Source organism: Trichechus manatus, unplaced genomic scaffold (assembly GCF_000243295.1).
Source record: "Trichechus manatus latirostris isolate Lorelei unplaced genomic scaffold, TriManLat1.0 scaffold00258, whole genome shotgun sequence".
In the NCBI taxonomy this organism is placed as follows: domain Eukaryota; kingdom Metazoa; phylum Chordata; class Mammalia; order Sirenia; family Trichechidae; genus Trichechus; species Trichechus manatus.
The window spans coordinates 288,320-312,315 of record NW_004444194.1 but is presented as its reverse complement, the minus strand read 5'-3'; the positions used below and the strand labels follow the sequence as shown (position 1 = coordinate 312,315).

Below are 23,996 nucleotides of genomic sequence, written 5' to 3'. Positions count from 1 at the left end.
CAGTCTTAGCTTCCAGGCCTGGGGGGAGGATTGGATGAGTTGATGCAGGTGAAGGTCTTAGCACAGTCTTTCGCACGAGGTAAGCATTTGGTAGATGTTACTATTAGTGCCGCTTGCCCGGACGCCTCTCCAAAGGAAACAGGCCCTGCCGAGCTGCTCTGGGTGGATCAGCACCCCCTGGAGACCCCTCTTGGCAAAGGCCCAGAGAGGCGAGGTGGGTTGTCCGAGTGAAGAGCTGGGCCATAGAACACAGGCATGCCCAGGGCAGAGACTTGGTCCCCTGACGCCTCTGGATTCTGTTTAGCACCTCTTCATCTTGGGCCTTCTGTGGTCACAGCACCCAGCCGGCATACACACAGCCACCTGATGAATGTTCCCCAAGGCTGGATCGTGGCCATGCTGCGCACAGGGTGCCACCAGGCAGGAACAGCAGTGTCAGGTAGTCCTGGTCCCTGCCCCACTGCCTCTGTCCACCTTGTCTGGCAAGTTGGGGCGCAGGTAGGAGCAGACTGGTCGAGGGCCTAGGTGTGGGTGCTCAGTATGTTCCCGGCCCTCCCTCGCCTGGTGACGTCGTTCTCCCAACAGGGCAGCCACGGGGTGGCTGGCACAGTTACTCTCTGGGCATCATGGAGAAACGTGGTCAGAGTGGAGCTGCTGCCATGGGGAAGGAGGTATTTCTGGTTCAGCAGGTGTGGCCTGTGCTGGCTTCCCGGCAGCTGAACCTAAGGTGTTTTCAGCCATCCTGGCATTGGCAGTGTGACTGGATATTTCTGGAAAGTGGAAGGGAAGACAGCTGAAGTGCTGAGCCAGATTCCAGGCAAATGTGGTCAAGCCTGTCTATGAGAAGTGGTATGCCGGAGGTGGGGGGTTGGGGAGCTCACTGCCCAAAGCAGGCTGCCTGGAGGCTGCCTGAAGGACTTGTTGGGCCCTTTGCGTTTTGCCTGGGGTCCTTGGTTTCCCTGAGCAAGACTTGTACCCACAGCCAGGCCTCTCGGGGCTTTCACGGGCTTCTGCCACAGCCCCAGGAGAAGATGTTGCATGCCTGTGGTGCAGGATCCCTCCCTGCGGGCCTGTACAGGCTCCCGTTGGGTCAACCCAGATAGCCCTGCACAGGCGGCCCCTTTGGAGGGCCCCTTTCCAGGCAGTTCATCCCCCGGGGTCCAAGCCAGCCTGCTGGGGAGCTGGGTCCTTAGGGGCAGGGTCTGCCACAAGGTGCCAGCTCTGCATGTGGCCTGCTGGAGCTCAACCTGGAGGCCTGTATGTGCCATGGTGGGAGGGGGAGGGCCTTGCCATGTCCAGGCTCTAGTGTTTACTGCTAGATGACCAGAGCGTGCTCCTTACCTGTCTACACCGCCACTTCCTCATCTGCCACACTGGGCTCCTGGCTCCTGCGCCCTTGGGAGGGCTGTGGGATGGAAGGAGGGGCATCCGGAAAGTTCTGGCCCAAGCAGGAAGCACGCAGTGATTGTTAGCCTCTCTTCTCACCCATGATCATTGGGATTTACCACCAGCAGGTTGCATTTAATGACATACACAAATTTCACGTGCATAAGCAGGAAGTGGTGAGGGTGTCCTGGAATCCTGCGCTTGCTCTTCATCTTGGGGCCAGGAGGCTGCTGGGCCTCATGACGCGGGCTCTGCAGCGAGGCTGTTGTGTCTCCTTGTTTACGGATGGGCGGGGGGCGTAGGAAGCATCAGGCCAGCCTGCATTGTCAAGATGGGGAGACCGAGACTCGAGCAGTGCCCTCCCCCAGGCTCCTGGCCACCAGCGCCTGGATCCTGTGTGCAGTGCTGGCCGACCATCCCACCAGGTGTCCAGCAGGAGTTGCAAACTCAGCTCTTCCAAACCAGAGCTTGGCGGTGCCTGCTAGACCCACGCTCCTGCTGCTAGGACTCTGTACCTCCCACCTGGGCTCAGACTCTCCTCCTACCACTCTTCCCCTCTTCCCTCCCCACATTCAAACCATCAGTGGGATCATGTCAGTGTCACCTTCACAGTCTGTCCACAATCCACCCACTTCCCACCCCTCTACGGTCCCTGCCTGGTCCAGCCCCATCAGTGCAGTCACCTCCCCCACCCCTGTTCCCCCTGCCGCATCCAGAGGGCACCTGGGAGCACCTGCGTCAGAGCACGTTCCTTCTGTGCTCACAACCCTACATGGCTCCTACCTCACTTGGATAAAAGCCCAAGTTCTCTGTGAGCCCTCCATGACCTGCCGTGTCACCTCCTCCCACCCTCCCCCTCGCTGTTCTTCTTAACAGGCCAGGCACAGTTCAGCCTCAGGGACTTTGTACTGGCTGTTCCTCTGCCTGAAATGCCCTCCCCTAGATATGCACATGGCTTGTTCCCTCTGATCTCTATCAGATGTCTTTCTCAGGGATCCCTTTCCTGACCACTTTATTTAAAATGGCCACCCACTACTCCTGACCCCCCCATTCTCTGTATTTCCTCCACAGCACTTATGACAGCAGTGCCACTGTTGTCTCTCCCTGCTTCTATCCCACTCCCCCCAGCTCAGACCCTGAAGGCGGGTCCCATGAAGGCGGGGTTTGGTTTTGTTCACTGCTGTGTCCTGGGGTCCTGGAGCAGTGCCTGAGGCACTGACCATGGCAGACTGGGGTTAGTGCTTCTCTCTTTCTCTGTGTCCCACCGTGCACCTCCGTCCACTCCTCCACTGGCCTTTAGGATAGGGCCTTCCCAGGGAGCCAGGCGGCTGTGGGCGACCTTCCAGCCGTGGAGCAAGGCTATGGCCACAAGGGGGCAGTGGAGAGCATCATCGCCTCAGCCACTCGCAGGCTGGAATGAGGTCCTGATCCTCTAGGCGGTGGCCACAGTTAGCATTTGGGGAGGCATGAGTGCTCAGCCAGGGCCCTGCCTGTGACTACCACTATTGTTCCAGTAGTACTTGTCTAATAATATTTATTCTTAACAATGCTGATTTATTCTGTACTGGGCATACTAACATACTAAATTTGTTAGTGTCATCTCTGGTTCTCACAGTAGTGCTGTCAGGCAGGCGGGGGCGCCCACTGCTCAGGGGAGAGTAGGCAGGCCCAGAGAGGTTGGGTAACTTGTCCAGGACCACACACAGGAAGTAGTTGAGTCTTTTTGACCTCAGAGCCTGGGGAGTGTGAGCGTAGCTCAGGAGGTGGGCCTACCGCTGGCCCTCACACCCTCACCGCCTCAGAGGGCCCAACTGTGTTAGCCCATCAGTTTGGAGCCCCTCCGTGTGGGGGTTGCCGGTGAAGCAGAGCCCAGCTTCTGGGGAGCTGGAGCCCTGTGGCCCAGTCGGCCAATGCTTTCCCTTGGTGAGGGGCATGCAGGAGCCAGGGCAGGAGGATCTGGCACCAGTGTGCCAGGTGGGCATGTCACCGGGTCCAGCAGATGTCCCAGCCAAGGTCACACAGGCTGGGCAGAGGGGGGCGCCTGGGGGACTGGTGTGGGGACGGGCGCAGTGGGCACGGCTCCTGGTGTGGTGAGGGAGGAGCAGGAGCGGAGGGTAGATGGGGAGGGGCCTTGGGGTCCGACCTGTGTGACCTCGCGCAATCCCAGGTGCCTCAAGCCCTCCCAGATGTTTGTAGAGCACAGCTCCATGCCAGCCCTGTTCTGGTGCTGGGGGAACACAGACCCACCCCCGCCCCGCCCTCAGAAGCAGACCTCTCTTGGGGACACAGTTGCTCTTTTGAGCAGATGGTCAGGAAGGCCTCCCTGAGAGGACATCTGAAGGATCAGGGGAGCCACATGGGTTTCTAGGGGAGCACTCCAGGCAGAAGAAGGCACAGCCTGCAAAGCCCTGAGTCCCCCACCATGGTATAACCGTTGGTAATCTCAGAAACTTTGCCCTAGACAGCTGGGACAGCGAGGCCCCTACTCCTCCTGCTCCATCAGTTCCACCTGCTGGGCTGTGGCCTGGGTTCCGGCCTGCAGGTGGGGGTTCACAGCCTGGCCCCGAGCCCCTCCCGCAGGGTGGGCTGCAGGCACTGCCTGCCCCCTGGCCCTGGGCTGTGTGCCCTGACCTCGTGCTACCACGAGTTGCTGTTGGCTGGGCTGGTGAATCTCTGGCTTTGGGATGAGAATTCCTTCCCAGCTAGTGGAACTGTCATCACAAGCTGCCTGCCCACCCCAGCCCAGGGCACCCGTGCGTCCTTGTCCTCTGCCTGCCCATTGTGCCCCTCCGAGGCTGCTGGACCACACCTCCTGCCAGAGACAGCACCTGGACCTTGGGCAGATGACTACCACCGCCCCCAGCCCTCACTTCATCCATTGAGAGCGCTTAGCCCCCCACCCCAGCCGTGGGAGCAGCAGCACCTGTCCCTCGCTGCCCCCTCCTCTCTGTGGGGACAGGAGTGGTATGGGGGCTCACCTCAGGAGGGCCTACCATTCCTCCCTACCCACAGCCCACCTCCGCCCCCAGGGACGGGTCCTGAGCCCGCTGCCTGCCCTGCCACTGGTGCCCTCTGACCCCAGGCCTGCGTTCACCCTGGGCCTTTACCCCACCCCTCTTCAAGTGGGGTGGGGTGCAGCACACGATGGGTTTCCCACATTAGGCTCAGGGTCTCCTGGGGCGGGTAGGGGTGGGGAACCTCTGCTGTTCTGCCATGTGCCCCGGGACCTTTTTTTCTTAGCTCTATTTGGAAACAATTAGAGATACATAGGAAGTTGCAAAAATAGTAGAGAGGGGCCTCGTGTACCCCGAGGGCCTTTTAATCTTTGGGAGAAAACGGCTGCTGGGTCTGGGGATTTGAGGGCAGGAAATGGAAAGGAGCAGACTGGGTCCCTGGGTGCTAGCCCTGCGGCCAGCCTTACCTCTTGGGGGTGCAGGTGGCTCCTCCGTGGCCTGGACTGGGTGCTGCTGCAGACTCCGGCCACCTCCCCGGACCCTCGCTGCTGCACCCTTGTGCTGCCCTGCCTCCTTTCCCAGCAGCCTGGCCTTCAGCGGCCGGCTGCTCTCCCTCCGGGGCCCTGGACCTGTGTCTGGGCTGGGGGAGAGGGTATGGTTTCACCCCTCCCCTCGGCAGCTGGCAGGCAGGGCCAGACGGTTGTATTTTAAGCTGTTGAGTGTTTCAGCAGGAACTTGAAGCTCCTCTCCCAGTGGAGGCTGGTGCTGCTGGCCTGTGGGCCACATGGACTCCCAAAGTGTGTGGGCACTGCCTTTCTGGGCCCAGGGCCTATTAATAGACCTGCAGCCCTGGTGCCTGCCCAGGGCCTTGCTGTTCCAGCCTTCCCAGCTCATTCCGCTTGCGCCCTTGCCCTCACCCATAAGTCCCCTTGGTGGGCCTGGTGCTCCGCTCCATGTGCCAGCTCTCTGCCCAGCGCTTGTCATTCCTGTGGCTCAGAATGGTCGAGCATCCCAGGCCCCATAGCTGGGCAGAGCCGGGTGATAGTGGGTTCTTGGGTGGGGATGGTAGGTAGTGTCCCCAGGGGGACAGTGTGTCACAGATGGGCAGAAGGCCACGCCTGGGCAGGGACCTGGTGGCCCGCAGGGGGACAGAGACCTGGTCCCAGGCCTGTGCTTCACCTCGTGGAAGGATGCCGCGGTGCCCATGGGGCCTCCCTACACCTGTCCTGACAGCCTGCAGCTACTCTTTGAATTCAGTCAGGCCCCTGCTGCAGCTTCACAGTCCTGTCCCTGGGCAGACACTTCCCTGTCTCCTGCGCGGCGAGGCTGTGCACTTGCCTCTCCCGCTGTCGGGGGCATGCATCTGTCTGTGTATGTGTGTGTTAGATCTGTGTGTGCACGCATCGGGGGAAGGTGCGAGGGGAGCCCAGCCTCTCTGGTGTCATGGTGGAGCCCTTTCCATCAGCGTGGGCTCTTGGTGCACTGGCCCTGTGTCCCCGGCTCTGGTGGGTGGGCACATTCTCACATGACCCCTGACTGCCTGAGGCCCCACCCTGGGGTTGGCATGGAGCTTGAGTCTCAGAGCATTGTTTCTGGTCCCTTGTCTGCATTCTGTCTCTGACCAAGAGCCCAATTGGGGCTCTGGGTGGGAAGTGTCCCCAGCAACTGCTGGACAGTGGCCGATTTGGGAGCAAACCTGGACCTGCCCATGGCCCATCTCTAACAGGGTCCCTGCTGTGGCACTCAGGCCTTTTGGCATCTGTACAGATGCTGCTGGGCCTCACTTTGCGGCCTCCGACAGCTCATACCCTTTTTTTGCTCATGCCTGGTGCCTTCTCTGGCCTGCTTGGTACAGGTGGGCCCCATGTCCCAGGGGCTCCTTCTGCCCCCGTGTCTGGACCCTCACCTGTGGGATCAGGGAGAGTGGGACAGGCTCCCCGGGCCCAGCACAGGTCTGGCTGTGGCCTGGGAGGTGCAAACAGGCCGAGGCTGTGTACTCTGGGCTTCTGGAGGGTTCAGGCCTGCAGGTGGGTCTGATGTTGGGCAGACATGCCAGAAAACTGGCCCCTGGATATGGCCTTGAACCAGGCCTGGGTGGACCTGGTGAGAAATGGGTGGAGTGAGTGGGAGGGCAGGGCTAGGGTGGCCGCTGTGTGGGGATTGAGGCCTTGGCAGTCCTGCTGGGGGCCCTTTCCTGGAGCTCCCTGGTTTCCTGACCCTTTTCATGCTTAGCTAGAGCTCTCTGCACCAATAACTCTGGAATCTGTCACCTCCTTGGGAACACAAATGCACAAGGAAAGTAATCCGGAGTGGCTCTTACAGCTCAGGAGGGGAAATGGATGATCTATCTCACGGATTCTCAAAATAGCTGGGGTTTCTCCAGGCCCAGTGAGCTCCTTTGCTGGCCTCTCATCCTCTCTCCGGCCCTGGGCGGCCCCTCTGTGTCTGGCTGGGGACTCTCTGACCCCTGGTCTTTTGGGAGGCCATACCCACTAAGAAGTTTCTCTGTCTGGGTGCCCTGGTCCCGCATAGAGCCCCCAAAGGAGGTTTGTGGCATGGCCCCTGGGGGCTGAGTCTGGGCAGATTTTATATTTAGTTGGGATGTGGCTGTGGTGCCACTCGGGTTACATCTGGCAGAGAAGCCGGCCATGCAGGGCAGGCACGGGCTCCCTTCCAGCGCCGCGGCAGAATTTGATCGGCCCGCCGGCCCAGAGCTGCTTCCAGTGGGGAGGTCTGTGGTGGGGGCTGACGGGCGGCAGCTAGGCCACTGGCTGCAGCGGGCGTGGAGGAGAGCAGGCAGGGCTGGTGGCTGGTGCCGAGGGTGGCATGGACATGAACATAGTGCCCCGAGAGGCCAGCCAGGGCCTTGCCCTGGGCCTCAACAGCCTTCCTGGGCCTGCACCCCCTAAGGTGGCCAAGAAACCTAAAAAGGCTGTTCTCTTCTTTGAGGTGGAGATTCTGGACGCGAAGACGCGGGAGAAGCTGTGCTTCCTGGACAAGGTAGGACTGTGGCTGCCATCTGTGGCCCCAAGCCAAGGCCCGGGTCCTGGAACCCCTGCTCCTTCCAGTGGCTTTAGCCAGAGCTGGGGAGCAGCAGCCTGCCTAAGGGAGCCCAGGAGTGTCCAGCCAGGCCCTTCAGTGTCCCCCAGCACCCCCAGCGGGCACACAGGGTGCCACCCCAGCCAGCAGGCCACTCCTGGTATTGGCAGCTGCTCGCCCCGGGTAGACAGGCGTCCTGGCTGCGAGAGGCAGCGAGGAGCCATGGTGGAACCCTGCAGGGCTTTGGGGCCTGGGAAGGAGGCGCTGAGGCCAGGCTTGGGGGAAGGGGCTTAGACCCTTCCAGGGGAGGTTTGGTTCAGACCAAGGGCTTCAATGGCAGAGTTGTGGGTGGGGTGGAGGAGAGGACAGAGGCGAGGTCGAGAGAAGCAGGTCCAGTTTCCCACGCTCAAACCGTCTCCCTGCTGGGCCGGGAGTGTCACTGCCAGGGTAAGACTGGAGCCCCCAGGCCCAGCAGCCATCCCCACTCTTTAGAAGTGCCCTCACTGTCATAGCCAAGGAGCTCCTGTTCCTTCCCTTGCCCTGGATAGGGGCCTAGGCCTCCCTCCACCCCCACCCCCAACTGTAGGGCTGCCACAGCCCTCAGCCTGACAGCCCCTAACCAGGAGGGATCCTGGCTGACAGCCCTGCGGCCTGTGCTTCCCCCAGGTGGAACCCCACGCCACCATTGCCGAGATCAAGAACCTCTTCACCAAGACCCGTAAGTCGGGGTGGCCATGCTGCCCTGTGTGAGCCCTCTGGACAGGGACTCAGGGCTGAGCCTCTCCCCCAGGGGCCTGCTGCTGCTGAGCATCACCAAGGCTTCTCTGGGCTGCACTGGGGCAGGTGCCCTGCGTGGACATCGCAGGAACGCCCTTGCTGGGCTTCCGAAAGGACAAGATCTTGCTGCCCATGCTCTGTGGGCTTGTGTCCTAGGACCACATAGCCTCAGGCTTTGTCTGGGGCCGGCAGTGGGGGTGGTGGAGCTGTGGGTACCTGAGCCCTAGGACCCACAAGAAGCTGGGGGCAGCACACCATGGGAGGGCACGGTGGGGTGGGCATAAGGCAGCTGGACATGCCTGGGCCGTGGCCAGGCTGGCGCTGTGACTGGCATGTGTTCTCCCTGCAGATCCACAGTGGTACCCTGCCCGCCAGTCCCTCCGCCTGGACCCCAGTGAGTACAGCTGCCCACTCGGCTGTGCCCTGGCTCAGGGGTAGGGGTGAGGAGCTGGGCAGCTCTGAGCCTCCTGCTTCTCTGCAGAGGGCAAGTCCCTGAAGGATGAGGATGTCCTGCAGAAGCTGCCTGTGGGCACCACAGCCACACTGTACTTCCGGGACCTGGGGGCCCAGATCAGCTGGGTGACAGTGAGTCTTGACCCCACCTGTAGCCTCCTCTCCCTTCAGCCACGTGGGGCACAACTCACCTTGGCCCCCATCTACCACAGGTGTTCCTCACGGAGTATGCAGGGCCCCTTTTCATCTACCTGCTCTTCTACTTCCGGGTACCCTTCATCTATGGCCACAAATACGACTTCACGTCCAGTCGGCACACAGTCGTGCAGTGAGTAGGGGGCAGCGGGGGCCAGGCAGTGTCGGGGCGGGGGCTGAGGGCCAGATCAGCCCTGCTGAGCCCGCTGTCCCCGCAGCCTTGCCTGCATCTGCCACTCATTCCACTACATCAAGCGCCTGCTGGAGACGCTCTTCGTGCATCGCTTCTCCCACGGCACCATGCCCCTGCGCAACATCTTCAAGGTGAGCGCCCACCTCCACCTGTGGGCCCCCCACCTTCGGGCCCTGTCCCCCTTGGAGGCACCAGACTCAGCCCCATCTCTGCCCAATCTCTTTCAGAACTGCACGTACTACTGGGGCTTCGCTGCCTGGATGGCCTATTACATCAACCACCCTCTCTATACACCCCCCAGTAAGTGGCCTCTGGCCCCTCAGCCCCACCCCTCCCAGGCCCTGCACTCCCTCAATGGCCACCCCCCCCCTGCTTTTTCTACAGCCTACGGAGCTCAGCAGGTGAAGCTGGCGCTCGCCATCTTTGTAGTAAGGAGGCTGGGGTGTGGGGGGAGGCTTAGGAGGGAAGGCTTGGAGGCCCTGGCCTGACTTGGGGGCCTGAGCCTGACCCTGCCCCTCTCACAGATCTGCCAGCTCGGCAACTTTTCCATCCATGTGGCCCTGCGGAACCTGCGGCCGGCAGGTGGGTACTGCCCCAGGTGGGCAGGTTGGGGGTGGGGGCCAGGCTGGCTGACTCACCCCTCCTGGTCCTTCCTGCCAGGGTCCAAGACAAGGAAGATCCCATTCCCCACCAAGAACCCCTTCACGTGGCTCTTCCTGCTGGTGTCCTGCCCCAACTACACCTACGAGGTGAGGGTTCCCTGTCCCCTGCAGGGCTTGGGGTCCCACGTGGAGGGTCCAGCCCCAGCAGTGGTGCCTAGATTGGGGCAGCTTTGGCAGCCTGAGCTGTGAGCATTTGGAAAGGGGAGAGCTGGCTTCCCTGGGGCTGGCACGTGGAGCACACAGGCCACCCCCTGCTCTGCACAGGGGTGGGCACTGCCCTGGCCCCGCCCACACCCACCCTCCCTGCTTACCCTGCCCACAGGTCGGCTCCTGGATTGGCTTCACCATCATGACACAGTGCCTCCCAGGTGAGCCACAGCTCCTCCCCCAGCAGCACCCCACCCACCTGCCTCCTCATCTCCCCACCCCGCCCCGCCCTGCTCCCTGACACCACTGCTCTGCCCCCTACTCTGCCCCACAGTGGCTCTCTTCTCCCTGGTTGGCTTCACCCAAATGACCATCTGGGCCAAGGGCAAGCACCGAAGCTACCTGAAGGAGTTCCGTGACTACCCGTCTCTGCGCTCGCCCATCATCCCCTTCCTGCTCTGAGCTGCTGCCCCTGCTGCCTGCCTGCTCACCCCAGGCCAGGGCCCCAGGCTTAGCCCAAGCCGGCCTCTCTTCCCCCCAGCCCAGTGTTAGTCTAGGGGAGGGCTGGGGCTCACAGCTTTCCAGCACCTGGAATAAAATCTGCCTGCCTGCCAGCTGGACCCAGGCTCTGTGTCCTTCTTTGGGGGGTTGGGGGTCCTGGAAACCACACCACCCTTCTGGCCTTCCCCACCATACAGTCAGAGGCAGGTTGAGGATCTGGAGGCTTTTATTTCTTCAACTGGTCCACAAGGTGGCAGCACGTCCCTACAGGGCCACCTCAGGGGCTACCTCACCGGACCCATGGCCCCTGGCCGCGTCTGCTGCCTTCTTTTCTCGCCGATGCTTTCGCTGGAGCAGCCGCCGCTCCCGCTCAAACTCCTTCATGCGGCTCACATAGCTGGGGACAGAGAAGGGTTGTCAGGCTCCCTGACCCCGACGCGTCCCTCCCTTGGCCCTGGGAAGTGGACAGAAGTGGGTGCCCCAGAACATTTGGGGAGACCTCTAGTAGGGAGGACCCTACGGTTCTAAGCCTGAGCTCTGCCCAAGCCTGTAGCCCAGGCAGCCTCCCGAGCCTGTGGAGGAGGTGGGAGCATCTCTGCCAGGCAGGGCAGGGCCCCCACCTGTACCACTGCAGGCTTTTCCTCTGCCCTACCTAGTGGGGCCAGCTAGAAACCTGGGAGGAAATCCTCAGTCCTCTGCCCTCTGGAGCTGCATCCTGCTGCGGGGTGCTGGTGGGGGCAGGATCGGGTCGAGTGGGCTCTGGGGTTGTGGAGCCGGGGTGCAGTGGGGCGGGGCCGGGCTCACTCGAGGTGCTCGCAGTAATCCCAGTCGTGCTGCTCGTGCTTGCAGGCCAGGAAGTTGGGGAAGCTGTCGCGCTTGCACTTGAGCAGCCGGATGAGGTAGTGGGCGCAGTAGTCCCGCTGCTGCAGCACCAGCTGGGCGTCGTTCATCTGCTGCTGCGTGGCCACCATCTCTGTGGGAGCAGGCGAGGGCTGGGCTCAGCGGGCGTCCTCCTGCCCAGTGCCCCCTCCTGCTCCCCCTACTCCACACTCAGGGCCCGCACAGAGCCACGTCTGGGGGTGTCACCCATCGACAGTTTGGCAGCAGATGACAGTGAATCAGGGCCATCCTCTGACATATGGAAGGGTCAGGAGAACACAGTCCTGTTGCTAACTGGCAGAGACAAGCCGGGCGAGGGGGCGGTGACGTTCTCTCTCCCCATCACCCCAGGTTACACTCTATCCTCGCCTCCCCTTCCCCAGGTCTGCCCACCCCACCTCCGTGGTCACTCTTCTGAAAAGCCACACTGCACAGCCATGAGCCAAGAACTCCACCTTCTCACCTGGCCTCTGTTCCCCCACCAGCCCTCTCCACCCTCCCCTCTGCTGGGCACGATGCAGTGTGGGCCCAGGCGAGGCCCAGCTGCACACTGGCTGGCTGCGCGGCCTTGGACGTGTCATTTCCTGTCCCTCACTTTGGTTTCCTCACCTATGTAATGGGCCAGCGGTCAGCTCCTCAGTTACTGTGCGAGGTGACTGAACTAATAATGAAGGCCTCAGAGAGAGGGCTGACCATCCTCGGCCCCAGTGCCCTGCCCACCGGCAAGCCCCACCCACGACAAAACAACCTGCTGGAAGCCATTGGGGTGGTTTCTCTGACAACCCAACTCTCAGGCTCTGGCCTCCTGGCCCACTGCTAACCCCGGCCTTGGGAAGAGACAGGACCCAGACTTCTTCGTCCTCAGGCCCCTCCCAAACCTCCCTCGGTCTTCTTCCTTGGTCCCAGCTCCTTGCTGTGACCTTGCCCATGTCTCCACCGCAGTTGTTCCCTGCTGCTTCTCTCCCCCTGCTTCCTGGCCCCATTTCTAGCTGTCTAGAAACAACTCATCTCCCACCCCCTCAACCTGCCCACCACCACTCAAAGTTTTCACCAGGGCCATCCACGATCTCAGGACCCCACGCTTCCTCAGCCTCCTCCAACGGTTCTCTCCCCACGGCTCCCCTGTACCCCACCCTCCCTGCTCTTTCACCCAAACATTCAGTGCTGGTTTCCCAGGGCTTGTCCCTAGAGCCCTTGCTCCTTCTGATCAATGCCTTCCATCACCACCCCATCTGCGGAAGAGGCCCGACTTCATCCCTCCACCTGCTGCCACCAGCACCTGGTGCTCTCTCATCTCAGCAACAAGGGTTTACTGCACACCTACTGCGTGCCGGGTGCAGGGCAGGACACACATGCACTCCAGCCCTAGCAGCAGGCAGTCTCGGGGAAGGAGACAGAGTGCACAATGTGGCAGAATTTCTGACAGTCTTGGGGAGGAAGATAAGCCAGGCAGAGCGACACGGAGTGCTGGGAGACAGATCACGATTTTAGACTGCGTGGTCACTGAGTAGTATCTGAGGAAGGCGAGGGAGGAGTCCTGCAGACACTTGGGAGGATGGAACTGCCAGTTACCAGGACAGGAAGATGGAGGGAGGGGCAGGCACAGGGGGAAGACCAGAAGCTCTGTTAGGACCCGATGCGTGGGAAATGCATGTTAAGATCGTGCGGAGATGTGCAGCAAGCAGTGGAGCCATGAGCCAGGAGTTGAGGGCGGAGACCTGGCTGGAGATACAACTTGGAGCGTCAGCATGCCGAAGACATGTGAAACCAGGGGACTAGCAGACTCCCTGAGAGTGGGAGTGTGGAGACTAGAGAGAGAGGTCTGTGCCCTGAAGCACCCCAACATTTACGAGGAGGGGAGAATCAGTGAAGGAGCTGCTGGCGAGGTGGATGGAGAGCCAGGGAAGTTTGGGGCCCTGGGGGCCAGTGAGGAGGGGCTCCGAGGGGGCAGGTGAGATCAAAAGTGCCCAAGGAAGGCGACAAAGGGGACAGTCACTGGAAGCCTTCCTTGGTAACTCCCAGGCTCCTCCCCCCATATCTGCCTGGTTCCACTGTTTGCCCCACTAGGCTGTAAGTTCCCTGAACACAGAGCCTGCGCCCCCTACAGTTCCCTGCTGTATCCGCGGTGCCCAGCTTGGGACTTGGTCCAGGGTTGGCACTCGATGTGATGTATTATTACATAAAAAAAGCAATGTGCAGAACAGTTTGTGCAGCTGGGCCCCCTTGTACACTCAAAAGCAGCCATGAAAGGAAGGCAAGAGAGGGGGCAGTCACCGGAGGTAGGGCCAGGAGAACATTTTAAAATGGTAGAAATAGCTCTACTTGCACAATGATGGGGAAAACCAATGCAAAGAAGAGAGAGAACGGATGCTGCAGCGTCCTTGGGTAGATGAGAGGAAGGAATCTAGGGTTCAAGGGGCTTGATCAGGGGCAGCTGAGTAACAGGAGAGAAGGTGGAGTCTGAGGGTGCAGAGGAAGAAGGGTGCTGGGAACCCATGAGAGCTCGTTTCTGGCTGCGTCTGTTTTCTACAAAAAACATGCAAAGTCAAGGGTGGAGAGGGGGTGGAAGGAGGTGCTGGAATCTGAGGGAGAGGTGGACGGCCATCTAGGATGGAGAGAGGGAGAGCGAAGGATTAGCTAGTGGAGGGCCGGTAGCACGACGGGAGACCAGTCAATGAAGTTGGGTGTTTTTCTCCCGTCGCGTTCAGCTGCACAGGGGCAGGAGTCAAGGAGGGGGAGAGCAGGGTTTAACCAGGGTGATGGTTTAGCCAAGTAAGAGAGAGCAGCAAAGGTTGTGGGTGTTTGCAAAGCTAGCTGTGGGTAAAGCAGGGTGTAATGGCAGAGGCGGGTGGCCAGGAGCTGGGATGAGAGGAGTGACTATACCCCGTCCCAAGGCTCTCTCAAACCCATTGACTTCTGTGCACACCCATCACTTAGGGGACTCCCCACCTCCAGTCATTGTCCACCCAGCGGCCAGCGTTACCTTTTGGCAAAGCAAATCTGACATGTCCCTCCCCTGCTTAGAAGCACTGGTTCTGCCCCCTCCTTGGAGCCCTCTCTGCCTGGTCAACTCCTACTCGACCCCCTTCCGTCTCCACTTCCATCCACCACCTCCTAGAAGTCTTCCTTGATACTCCCCAGGTTCCTCCCCACAAGTCTACCTGGTTCCACCATCTGCCCCACTAGGGTGAGTTCCCTGAAGCCAGGGCCTGCGCCCCTGCTGTATCCGCGGTGCTCAGCTTGGGACTCGCTTGATGTGATATATTATTACATAAAAAAGCAACATGCCGAACAGTGTGTGCAGCTGGGCCCCCCTCGTGTATGCCTAAAAACAGCAGTGATACAGTGAACACGTCCCTTCTCTGATAACCCCGCATGTCCTCCCCTCCCCCCAAATCACAACTCTTTTGTCCCGGGGCTTTTGCCCAAGCCGTGCCCTCTGCCTGGCATTCCCCACTCAGGCAGGGACAGTGCCTCCGCTGGACTCGTCCGGGCCTACGCCAAGGATAAGCCCAGAGACGAGCGGGTGAAGCTCGAGTCCAGCCCTGGGGACCTGGGGGTTCGAGGGATCCCGGCGCACGCCCCAAGTCCGCGCCTGCGCACTGGGCCTCACCGCGCTCCTTGCGCCCGGGGATGCCGTAGTCCGGCGGAAAGGTGGGCATCCGCAGGGGATCAGGCTCCCCCGAGCTATCGCCCAGGTATCGCCGGGCCAGATGCGCCCCCATCGTTGCGGCTGCCGCAGTTCCCCCTGCAGCCGGGGTCACCTCGCTCCTACCCAGAAATACTCCTTCTCCGCCAGCACGGCTTCCGGGTCATGCAGGTCGCCTGCCGGGATCACAGAGATGAACGGCTTCGAAGGCCTTCCTGTCCTGCCTACGCCACCTGGCGGCCGGACGGAGGAAGGACAGCTGCCGCGAGCCCCATCGGAAGGTCTCGTGGCTGCGGCCGGAGGGGGCGCCCTGATTCTGGGCGATGTAGGGCCTGGGACTTCTCTTTACTCTCCCTGGGGCGCGCTGGTATCCTGAGGCTAGAGTACAAATAAAAATTATTTTTCGTATCTTTTTTCAAAAGAATATTTTCTTCTAAAACATTCAAAATGGTCTTAAAAATGCACAATAGCAATTGTTACAATTCGTGAATATCAAAAATTTAAATGAACTTATTTGAAGTATATATTTCAATTAATTAAATTTTAATTAAATAAATAGAATAAAGTTATTTATTTTTAAGTAAAAGATGTCACTTTGAGGACTAAGATGCACCTGACCCAAGCCATAGTATTTTCAATTGCCATAGCTGGACAATGAACGAGGAAGACTAAAGGAGAATTGTTGCCTTTGGATTATGGTGTTGGTGAAGAATGTTAAATATACCATGGACTGCCAGAAGAACAAACAAATCTGTCTTGGAAGAACAGCCAGAATGCTCCTTAGAAGCGAGAATGGCAAGACTTATCTCATGTACTTTGAACATGTTATCAGTCCCTGGAGAAGGACACCATGCTTGGTAAAATAGAGGGTCAGTGAAAAAGAGGAAGTCCCTCAATGAGATGGATTGACACAGTGGCTGCAACAATGGGCTCAAAGGTGTTTGAGGATGGTGCGGGACTGGGCAGTGTTTCGTTCTGTTGTACATAGTGTTGCTATGAGTCAGAACCCACTAGACGGCACCTAACAACACCAAAACCTGCGAAAGTCAGAAACTGTGTAATTTGGAAACCTATGAGAGAAGGAAAGCTAAAATATTTTCCACTAATAGCGATAGAAAAGTGGTAAGACCTCACCCTGTCAAAGGTGGAAAACTTGTGAGATCTGGAAAAACAAGGCAGTCACATTGAATTCCATCTCTCACAGGTTACACTGTATATGCTGTTGGTAGGTGTTGTTGAGTTGTTTCTGACTCATAGCGACCTTATGTATAACAGAATGAAATTTGCATGGTCCTGTGCCATCCTCACAATCCTTGCCATGTTTGAGCCCATTGTTGCAGCCACTGTGTCAGTGCATCTCATTGAGGGTCTTCCCCCTTTTTTTGCTGACCGTCTACTTTACCAAGCATGTCCTTTTTCAGGGATTGGTCCCTCCTGATAACATATCTAGAATAAGTGAGACAAAGTGTTGCCATCCTCACTTCTAAGGAGCATATACATATATACCATATGCTTATATGCAGGACTGTTCCAGGCCTTGTGGACACAGAGGTGAACAAGAGAGACAAGGGTGGGGCCTTTAAATACCCCCTGTAGTAGGTTGAATGGTGGCTCCTAAAAAGATATGTCCAAATCCTAATCCCTGGTACCTGTGAACATGACCTTCTTGGGAAAAAGGGTATTTGCAGATGTAAGTAAGTTAAGGACAAATAAAAATGATTTTTCATTTCTTTTTCACCTTGAAATGAGATCATCCTGGATTACCCAGGTGGACCCTAGGTCTAATGTCAAGTATCCTTACAAAACACAGAAGAGGGGACACAGGCACAGAGGAGGAGGCCATGTGAAGACAGGCAGAGATGGGAGTGATGCAGCCACAAGCCAAGGAATGCTTGGAACCACCAGAAGCTGGAAAAGGCAAGGAAGGATTCTCCTCTAGAGCCTTTGAAGGGAATTTGGCCCTGCCAACACCTTGATTTTGGACTTCTGGCCTTCACAACTGTGAGAGAATATATTTTCATTGTTTTAAGCCATCCAGTTTGTGGTAATTTGTTGTGGCAGCCACAGGAAATCAATGCACCACCTTTATGCTGATAATCCTCACATTTGTCTCTAGACATGTCCTCTCCCCTGAACAACCAGCTACTGGGCACCTGTATGTCCTATCTTGAACTTCACGTGCTCAAACCAAACTCTGGATTCCCCTGAGCGCTTTCTCTCCTAGACCTGCCCCTTCCCCATCTTCCCACCTTGGTAGCTCTGTCCTTCCAGGTGCTCAGAACCCAAACATTGGGTCATACTTGACCCTCATCTTTGTCTCACTCCACACATCCAATTCATTGGCAAAGTCCTTTGGCTTTGCCATTGAAATCTATCCAGAACATGATCCGTTCCCCCTCCCTCCATGGCCACTAGCCTCCTCCAAGGCACTGTCATCTCTGGCTACTGTGATTGCAGAAGCTTCCCTAATCTCTCACCTGCCCTCAGGGTGCATTTGTCAAAAATGGAGATCACGTCATGCATCTGCTGAAGACTCTCCCGTGGCTCCCCAGTGTGTGGGAGCTGGGTCCCACCCCAGAGTGTCTGATTCAGCAGGTCTAGGAGAAACCCCAGGTGATGCTGATGCTGCAGGTCTGGGCATGACACTTGGAGAACTGCCAAGTTAGATCTTCATGTGCTCATTTGAGGAAGTGCTTATGAGATATTGTTTAGTGAAAAATGCAAGCTGTTGAAAATAGACCAATAGTGATGAACACTTCCTTTCCAGGGCTCCCTGTGACGTAGCCCTGTCCCCAGGCCACCGTATAGATTTGTGATTCTTGTGTCCTTCTCGACTGCAGGGGGCACCATTCACATTGTGGTCTCTGTGAATGGTGCAAACCTGGAGTTGTGCAGTGAGCAACTGTGCAGCTGCACTAGGCAGCCCTGTCACTTCCTGGGTGTCTCTCCTCCTTCTCCCTGTCTCTGTGCCTCAGCTGCTCACCCAGAAGTCAGAGCTGGGACAAGAGCCAGGGAGGAAATTATGGTCCCAGCTTATTTTTCCTGTGTGACCTTGGGAATTAATTTCCCTTCTTCAATACTCAGTTTACCCATCTCTAAAATGGGGCCAGTAATACCTACCTTGAATTGATGTCTTCGATTTGTGGTGTTGGCGAAGAATATTGAATATACCATGGGCTGCCAGAAGAATGAACAAATCTATCTTGGAAGAAGTACAGCCAGAATGCTCCTTAGAAACGAGGCTGGCGAGACTTTGTTTCACATACTTTGGACATGTTACCAGGAGAGATCAGTCCCTGGAGAAGGACTTCATGCTTGGTAAAGTAGAGGATCAGCAAAAAAGAGGAAGACCCTTGATGAGATGGACTGACACAGTGGCTGCAACAATGGGCTCAAACATAGCAACGACTCCGAGGATGGCACAGGACCAGGCAGTTTCGTTCTGTTGTACATGGGGTCGCTATGAGTCGGAATCGACAACAACCAGACACTCCCCTCCCTTTTACTGCTTTATTTTTCTCCTTATCTTTAGCACTCTCTAATATGCTATAGGAGCCCTGGTGGTGCAGTGGTTGAATGCTTGCCTGCTAACCAAAAGATTGGCTGTTCAAACCCACCAGCTGCTCCATGGGAGTAAGATGTGGCAGTCTGCTTCTGTAAAGATTACAGCCTTGGAAACCCTATGGAGCACTTCTACTCTGTCCTATAAGGTCGCTATGGGTTGGAATTGACTTGATGGCAACGGGTTTAACATGCTATGAGGTCACTTAGTGGCAAAAACAGTTAGTGCCCAACTACTAACCTGAAGGTTGGCAGTTTGAACCCACCCAGTGATGTCACGGAAGAGAGGGCTGGCCATTTGCTTCCATAAAGATTATAGCCAAGAAAACCCTGTGGAGCAGTTCTACTTTGTAACACCTGGGGTCGCCTTGAGTCAGAATTGACTCAAGGGCGACAGGTTTGATTTGTTTTTTGTTTTTAACATGCTATATATTTGATGTAAGGCATCCTGGCGGCGCAGTGGTTAAAGCGATCAGCTGCTAACCGGAAGGTCGGCGGTTTGAAACCACGAACGGCTCTGAGGGAGAAAGATGTGGCAGCTTGCTTTCATAGAAATTTATAGCCTTAGAAACTCTGTGGGGTCACTATGAGTAGGAATCAACTTGACAGCAGTGGTTTTTTTGTTTTGTAAATATATTTGTCTTGCTTACTGTTGGTCTCTTCCTCTTGAATGTCTGGTCATGGGGCAGGGTTTTTTTTTTTCTTTTCCAGTTGAGGTGAAATTCACATACCATGAAACTAGCCGTTTTAAAATGGACAGTTCAATGGTATTTAGTACCTTCACAATGTTGTGCAACCACCATCTCTAACTAGTTCCAGAACGTTTTCGTCACCCTAAAGGAGACCCCGTACCCACCAGCAGTCACTCCCCACTCCCCTCCCCAGTCTCTGCAACCACTAGTCTACTTTCTGTCTCTATGGGTTTACACATCCTGGACATGTCACATAAACAACCTTCCACGCCTGGCGTCTTTCACTTAGCATGTTCTCATGGTTCCTCCATGTTGTGGCATGTATCAGAACATCATTTCTTTTTACGGCTGAAAAATATTCCATTGTATTCATACCACATGTTCTTTCTCCATTTGTTCCATTGGTGGACATTTGGGTTGTTTGTACCTTTTGGCTACTGTGACTAGTGCGGCTATGAACATGCATATACAAGGCTGAGTACCTGTTTTCAGTTCTTTTGGGTAGATTCCTAGGAGTGAAATTGCTCGGTCATGTGGTAACTCTCTGTTTAACTTTTTGAGGAACCACCAGACTGTTTTCCAGGGGCAAGGATTTATGTGTCTTGTTCACGGCTGTATTCCCTGTACCTAGAATAGAGCTGTTACATAGTAGGTTCTCAATAAGTATCTGTTGAATAAACAAGTAAATAAATGAATAAGCAAATAGGGTGATTGACAGGAGTCAGATGGTTGCGTGAAAACCACTCACTGTCTGGCACATAGTAGGTGCCTAATACGTGCTTACTATTATTATTTTTGGGGCCCCTGGCTGGCACAAATGATTAAGTGCTTGGCTGCTAACTGAAAGGTTGGCAGTTCAAGTCCCCCCAGAGGCACCTCAGAAGAAAGGCCTGGAAATCTACTTCTGAAAAATCAGCTATTGAAAACCCTATGAAGCACAGTTCTACTCTGACACACATGGATCACCATGAGTTGGAATCAACTCATCGGCAACTGATTATTATTATTTTTATTCAGGTCAAACGTTCTAGCTAGGAAGGCTGCCTAAAGAGGTCACTCTGTGACCAGATGTTTGACTACAGGTTAAGGGGTCGAAGGCAGGGATAACCCTTGTGGAGGGCACGTGGCCCATTTTGTTCTCAGGTCCCCGGACTTAGCCACTTCAGCCTGGCCTGTCCTTATTTAGATTTGGGAACCTGAAAGGGGTCATATTAAGATGAGGGTGATATTAGGCAGTCAGTTCAGGGTGAGGAGGGGGCCAGGCCTCAGTGTCCTGTGTTCCTTGCCCTTCCTGTTGTTTCCTTAGTAACTATCTGCCCTGGTGATGCAATGGTTAAAGCCATCAACTGCTAACCCAAAGGTCAGTGGTTCAAAACCACCAACAGCTCCGTGGGAGAAAGATGTGGCAGTCAGCCTTGGAAACCCTATGGAGTCACTATGAGTTGGAATTGACTCTGTGGAATCACTATGAGTAGGAATTGACTCTGCGGCAGTGGATTTCATTTTGGTTTCTTTGGGAACCATCTGGCAAAAAGACCTTCCTTTTCTACCCTGCTTCCCAGCTGCGCTGGTTCCTTGCCACAGCTCCCTGCCCCATCCTTCCTCCTTCTCTGGTCCACCCCTCCTGTCCTGTGGCTGGTACTGGCAGGGGCTGTGTTAGCATTTTGTGAATAGATCAGCCTCAGAGGCCTGGGCTCAGCCCCCATGGGGCTAGGGTGGGGAAGGAAATTCAGGGCAGGTTCCGGGCCTGGTCATGGTTAGCTGGATGGGAAATCAGATGCTCTGGGGAACTCAGTTCTGGGGGAGGTGGCAAATCAAGGCCAGTGAAGGCTTGCCTCTGCCTATGGGGCAGATCAGACCCTCGTCTCTAAGCTAGGCTGAGGACGGTCCCACCTGTGGGAACAGGGGCTGGGGTTGCTGCTGCCTGCAGCGAGGCTAGCTGGCTGGTGTTGGAGGGATGAATGAGCCTGGAGGGCCTGGCCCTGGGGGTGGCTTGAGTCAGGGCTTAGCAGGCAGGTTGGTCACTTAGTCATTCAGCAAACATTCATTGAACACCTAGTGTGTGCCAGCAGAAAGAAGCAATGAACAAGACAGACAAAAATACCTGCCCTTGTGGAGGTGACAAGTGAATGGGGTGGGGAGGGGGAGACAGGCAGTGAACAAGATAAATAACTGAAAAAGCCAATCCCCCTCATTCATGGAGTTGGTACTTATAAATTCGCCTACCTGCTAAAATTTATTTGAAACCTCAGAATCAGTGCTTACGGGGTGTCTTAGGCTGGGTTCTCTAGAGAAGCAAAACCAGTAAAGTGTATAAATATATATATAGAGAGAGATTATATCAAGGAAACAGCTCACGTGATTGTAGAGGCTAGAACATCCCAAGTCTGTGGATCAGGGTAGAGGCCTCTCCCAAGTCACACAGCTGCAGAAGCTGGCAAGCCCAAGATCGGAAGGTCGGAGAGCAGGGCTCCCGCTCACAGGCTGTGCAGATCGACGAATCCCAGGTTCGGCAGATAAGCTGACAGCTCAAGAGAACGGGAGATGAGGGGACAGGAAGCAGCCGCAGGATCCAGAGAAAGCAAAAAGCCAGAACGTCTGCTTATATACAGATGCGGGCCACACCCCCAAGGAGACTCCCTTTCATCTGACTGGCTACTCGCAGTATATTCAATCATGGAAGTGATTACATTAAAACACTGAGAATCATGGCCCAGCCAAGCTGACACACAATCTTAACCATCACAGTCCACCCCTTGTCAACTTGGCACATGTACACAACTCCTTAAACCATACAAAATCTCTGAGAAAAGACAATTAGAAAGTCATACCTGCGCCTAACATGATACAACTAACACGTGTACAATCAAAAATGCACTAGCCCCATTTAGAGCTTATATTTTATAAGTGAAGGAAGCAAAAATATCTGATGCACACATACAAAGTACAAATACTCATAACAATTACAGTCCCCTTTTCTGCAACTGGTCACATGGCCGTAACTGGTATTTAGAACTACCTTCTTCCACCACCCATTCTGTATTACCTTTGCCCTCTGCAAGCACCTCGGCTGGTCATGGTTCTTTGCCTGGTGGGGTGACCCAAACCTTCATTCCTGAAGGGTCTGCGTCATTAGTAGTCATGTCAGAATTAGGCTGCTGTAGTTTTCCATTGACTTTAATCACAGGGCATGGTAGTACCAAGAGATGCCCCAAGGAATCTCCTGCATTCCAGACATACTCTTCTTTACCTCCATTATGTAGTATCAATCTGATTTCCTCTTGGTAATCAGGATCAATCACACCAGTCAGTATGTAACTCCCTTCTTTGCCTGTTGAGCCAGAGGCATAAGGAGCCCAAAGTGGCCAGGTGACATTCTTAACTTCCAGTTCCATGGAATCAGTGATGTGTCTCCAGGTGGGAGCATTCCTCCCTTTGGAGCTAAGACCTCTAGGCCTGCAGAGCATAAGGTCGAGGGGACAGGAGGCAAAAATCTTGCAAGTGGGTCACTAGGGGTAATAGTGAGTGGTGCCACTCCCATTTCCACCACTTGATTCCTGGACCCATGAATCCTGGCTATGGGAGAAACAGCACCATATATTGGACGCTGGTTTAAAGCATATACAGCCTCCTGGAGAACATTGCCCCAACCCTGCAAGGTATTGCCACCTAGCTGGCACCATAATTGTGTCTTTAGAAGGCCATTCCATCGTTCTATCAAGCCAGCTGCTTCAGGATGATGGGGAACATGGTAAGACCAGTGAATTCCATGAGCATGGGCCCAGTGCCGCACTTCATTTGCTGTGAAGTGAGTCCCTTGATCTGAGGCAATGCTGTGTGGGATACCATGACGGTGGATAAGGCATTCTGTAAGTCCACGGATGGTAGTTTTGGCTGAATCATTGCATGCAGGGAAGACAAATCCATAACCAGAGTGTCTATTCCAGTAAGGACAAAACGCTGCCCTTTCCATGATGGAAGTGGTCCAATGTAATCAACTTGCCACCAGGTTACTAGCTGATCACCTCTAGGGATGGTGCCATACTGGGGACTCAGTGTTGGTCTCTGCTACTGGCAGATTAGGCACTCAGCAGAGGCTGTGGCCATGTCAGCCTTGGTGAGTGGAAGTCCATGCTGCTGGGCCCATGCATGACCTCCATCCCTGCCACCATGGCCACTTTGTTCATGAGCCCATTGGGTAACAGCAGGAGTAGTTGGGGAAAGAGGATGAGTGGTTTCCACAGAACGCGTCATCCTATCCACTTGATTGTTAAAATCATCCTCTGCTGAGGTCATCCTTTGGTGAGCATTCACATGAGACAAATATCTTCACGTCTTTAGCCCATTTGGAGAGGTCTATCCACATACCTCTTCCCCATAAATCCTTGTCTCCAATTTTCCAATCATGTTCCTTCCAAGTTCCTGACAATCCAGCCAAACCATTGGCCACAGCCCATGAATCAGTATATAATCGCACATATGGCCATTTCTCCTTCCAAGCAAAGTGAACAACCAGGTACACTACTCAGAGTTCTGCCCATTGAGAGGATTTTCCTTCACCACTGTCCTTCAGGGAGGTCCCAGAAAGGGGCTGTAGTGCTGCTGCAGTCCACTTTCGAGTGGCACCTGCATATCACGCAGAACCATCTGTAAACCAGGCATGAGTTTTCTCTTCCTTGGTCAACTGATCATAAGGAACTCCCCATGAGGCCATAGGTGCAGATTGGGAGAGGGAAGGTAATGTGACAGGAGTGGAGAGCATGGGCATTTGGGCCACTTCCTCATGCAACTTACTTGTGCCTTCGGGTCCTGCTTGGGCCCGATCTCGAATATACCACTTCCATTTAATGATGGAGTGCTGCTGTGCACGTCCAACTTTATGGTTCTGTGGGTCAGACAACACCCAGT

General features: G+C 55.7%; 2 protein-coding genes across 2 annotated transcripts in view; one reads left to right on the top strand and one right to left on the bottom strand.

Moving 5' to 3' along the window:
- TECR (trans-2,3-enoyl-CoA reductase) overlaps positions 1–10,284 on the top strand; it is a 31,483-nt gene extending 21,199 nt beyond the window's left edge. The window contains exons 2-13 of the mRNA XM_004389717.1: positions 7,290–7,340; positions 8,046–8,097; positions 8,506–8,550; positions 8,638–8,741; positions 8,822–8,937; positions 9,023–9,128; positions 9,225–9,297; positions 9,382–9,425; positions 9,522–9,579; positions 9,658–9,746; positions 9,982–10,027; positions 10,141–10,284. Of these exons, the coding sequence (XP_004389774.1) occupies positions 7,290–7,340; positions 8,046–8,097; positions 8,506–8,550; positions 8,638–8,741; positions 8,822–8,937; positions 9,023–9,128; positions 9,225–9,297; positions 9,382–9,425; positions 9,522–9,579; positions 9,658–9,746; positions 9,982–10,027; positions 10,141–10,268 (912 nt within the window). The 3' untranslated portion in view covers positions 10,269–10,284. The remainder of the gene's footprint in view (positions 1–7,289; positions 7,341–8,045; positions 8,098–8,505; positions 8,551–8,637; positions 8,742–8,821; positions 8,938–9,022; positions 9,129–9,224; positions 9,298–9,381; positions 9,426–9,521; positions 9,580–9,657; positions 9,747–9,981; positions 10,028–10,140) is intronic.
- A 242-nt stretch (positions 10,285–10,526) lies between these two features.
- Positions 10,527–15,012, bottom strand: NDUFB7 (NADH:ubiquinone oxidoreductase subunit B7). Its single transcript, XM_004389724.2, has 3 exons — positions 14,800–15,012; positions 11,112–11,280; positions 10,527–10,704 (listed from the first exon to the last, which is right to left on the bottom strand). Exons 1-3 carry the CDS (start codon positions 14,909–14,911, stop codon positions 10,572–10,574), a joined length of 414 nt encoding a protein of 137 aa, XP_004389781.1. The 5' UTR covers positions 14,912–15,012; the 3' UTR covers positions 10,527–10,571.
- Between the last annotated feature and the right edge of the window lie 8,984 nt (positions 15,013–23,996).

Bases quoted from the DNA above. Each gene is read 5' to 3' on its own strand.
- NDUFB7 (XM_004389724.2), bottom strand. From the start codon at position 14,911: ATGGGGGCGCATCTGGCCCGGCGATACCTGGGCGATAGCTCGGGGGAG. The intron at 11,281-14,799 runs GTGAGGCCCAGT...CTGCTCCCACAG, and splicing joins CCCCGGGCGCAAGGAGCGCG to AGATGGTGGCCACGCAGCAG. The intron at 10,705-11,111 runs GTGAGCCCGGCC...CTCTGTCCCCAG, and splicing joins GATTACTGCGAGCACCTCGA to CTATGTGAGCCGCATGAAGG.